The sequence below is a fragment of the Ceratosolen solmsi genome, unplaced genomic scaffold, assembly GCF_000503995.2.
Source record: "Ceratosolen solmsi marchali unplaced genomic scaffold, CerSol_1.0 scaffold70, whole genome shotgun sequence".
In the NCBI taxonomy this organism is placed as follows: Eukaryota; Metazoa; Arthropoda; class Insecta; order Hymenoptera; family Agaonidae; genus Ceratosolen; species Ceratosolen solmsi.
The window spans coordinates 379,644-381,299 of NW_011948448.1; the positions used below are offsets into that span (position 1 = coordinate 379,644).

At 34.5% G+C, this 1,656-nt stretch overlaps 1 protein-coding gene across 4 annotated transcripts in view; it reads left to right on the top strand.

Moving 5' to 3' along the window:
* Window positions 1–1,656, top strand: part of LOC105366340 (GTP cyclohydrolase punch) — a 26,033-nt gene that overhangs the window by 23,002 nt on the left and 1,375 nt on the right. For all 4 annotated transcript variants that reach the window (XM_011504750.1, XM_011504753.1, XM_011504751.1 and 1 more), the window contains 2 exons: window positions 583–748; window positions 990–1,106. In XM_011504750.1, the coding sequence (XP_011503052.1) occupies window positions 583–748; window positions 990–1,106 (283 nt within the window). The remainder of the gene's footprint in view (window positions 1–582; window positions 749–989; window positions 1,107–1,656) is intronic.

Here is a 1,656-nt window from a genome sequence, read left to right on the forward strand (position 1 = left end):
TCCCCCCCCCCCCACCTTCTCCACGCATTATTCCGTTTATTTTTCCATCGTATTTGCCAGGCCTTATTATTTCTCTGAACGGAAGACGAGCATCGTTAAACTAACACTGTAAGGTCCGACTCTTAATGCACTAAACTTTAATTAAACGATCGAGCGAGCCTTATTTGCCCCGATACACTGCATTTATTCCTTTCTTTCATCTTCTCTTTCTCTATATTATCGCGAGAACATATACGCTATTCGCATGATAATTTTCGCGATAAGAAGAATACCATAATTTTTTAAAAACGGGTTAAAGCTCTAAAATTTTGCTTAAAATGTATGTCAATATCTTTAATATTATAATTATGGGTGAAATTTATTAGATATAAATCGCGAAACAACGCGCATGATAAATGTTGCGTACTAGATTATATATATTGTAGCTAATAAATCTACCATTATATATGTATGTGTGTGTGCGTGTGTGCGTGTGCGTGTGCGTGTACGTATGTATACGTTATATGTTCTAAATTTTTTATATTTGAGAATGTACCGCAGCATCGATAAAAAATTTTAAACTATGCGCTATGACACTTGTAGATGTTATTAACGATGCAATCTTCGACGAAGACCACGATGAAATGGTGGTTGTCAAAGACATCGAAATGTTTTCCATGTGCGAGCATCATCTCGTACCATTTTATGGAAAGGTTTCCATTGGTTACTTGCCTTGTAAGAAGATTCTAGGACTAAGCAAATTGGCGAGGTTAGTTTATTACTTATTTCTTTTAATAAGAACGCAAACTTACATATGACTTTCAACTGATAATTATAATATTTGTATATTTTCACTTGATATAATTTTAATTTCGACCTCCTAATCTCCCTAAAGACCCCTAAAGACCCCTAAAATCTCATATACCTATATATATATATATATATATATATATATATATATATTCGGTGAGCAAATAAGTAAATATCTGTTGTTACTTTGCTGTTTGCAGAATTGTCGAAATTTACAGTAGACGAGTGCAGGTACAGGAGCGTCTAACGAAGCAAATTGCCGAGGCAGTGACTAAGGCTATACAACCTGCAGGAGTAGCCGTTGTCGTCGAAGGAGTGTAAGATTATTTAACGAATTTAATCCTTAATGATTAAAATAATAATTACCACATATCGTAGGATTCGGATTCACCTCCAAACTTTCTTTTACAATTTTATTCACGATGTATCATGCGTACATCAACTTGCATATTAAATCACGAACGAGCTTTCTTATTTTTTAAAAATATGCATAAATTTAAATTGCATAAGACATTGTAATGTGGATGAATAATATTAAACTAAAAGTAAAACCAATCTGATGCATTATACCTTTACGCAAAGTAAACAGCGAAAAGGTTGATCGTTTACAATGCCATTGGAAGCAGAGGAACAGTGATTACGAGTAGGGAGCATCGCATGTGCGCGCCCTTACAATTCGCAATTAGCTATTGAGCAACAATTTTTTATAATTTTTATTCTTGTCCTAATGTCTGTCCTAATTAGCTCGCGTTGATGCACATTTTTACGTTAACATTGAGCAACTAGTAATAGTGGTGATAGCAATAGTAGTAGCAGCAGCAGCGGTAGTAGTAGCAGTAGTAGTAGTAGCAGTAGTAGTAGTAGTAG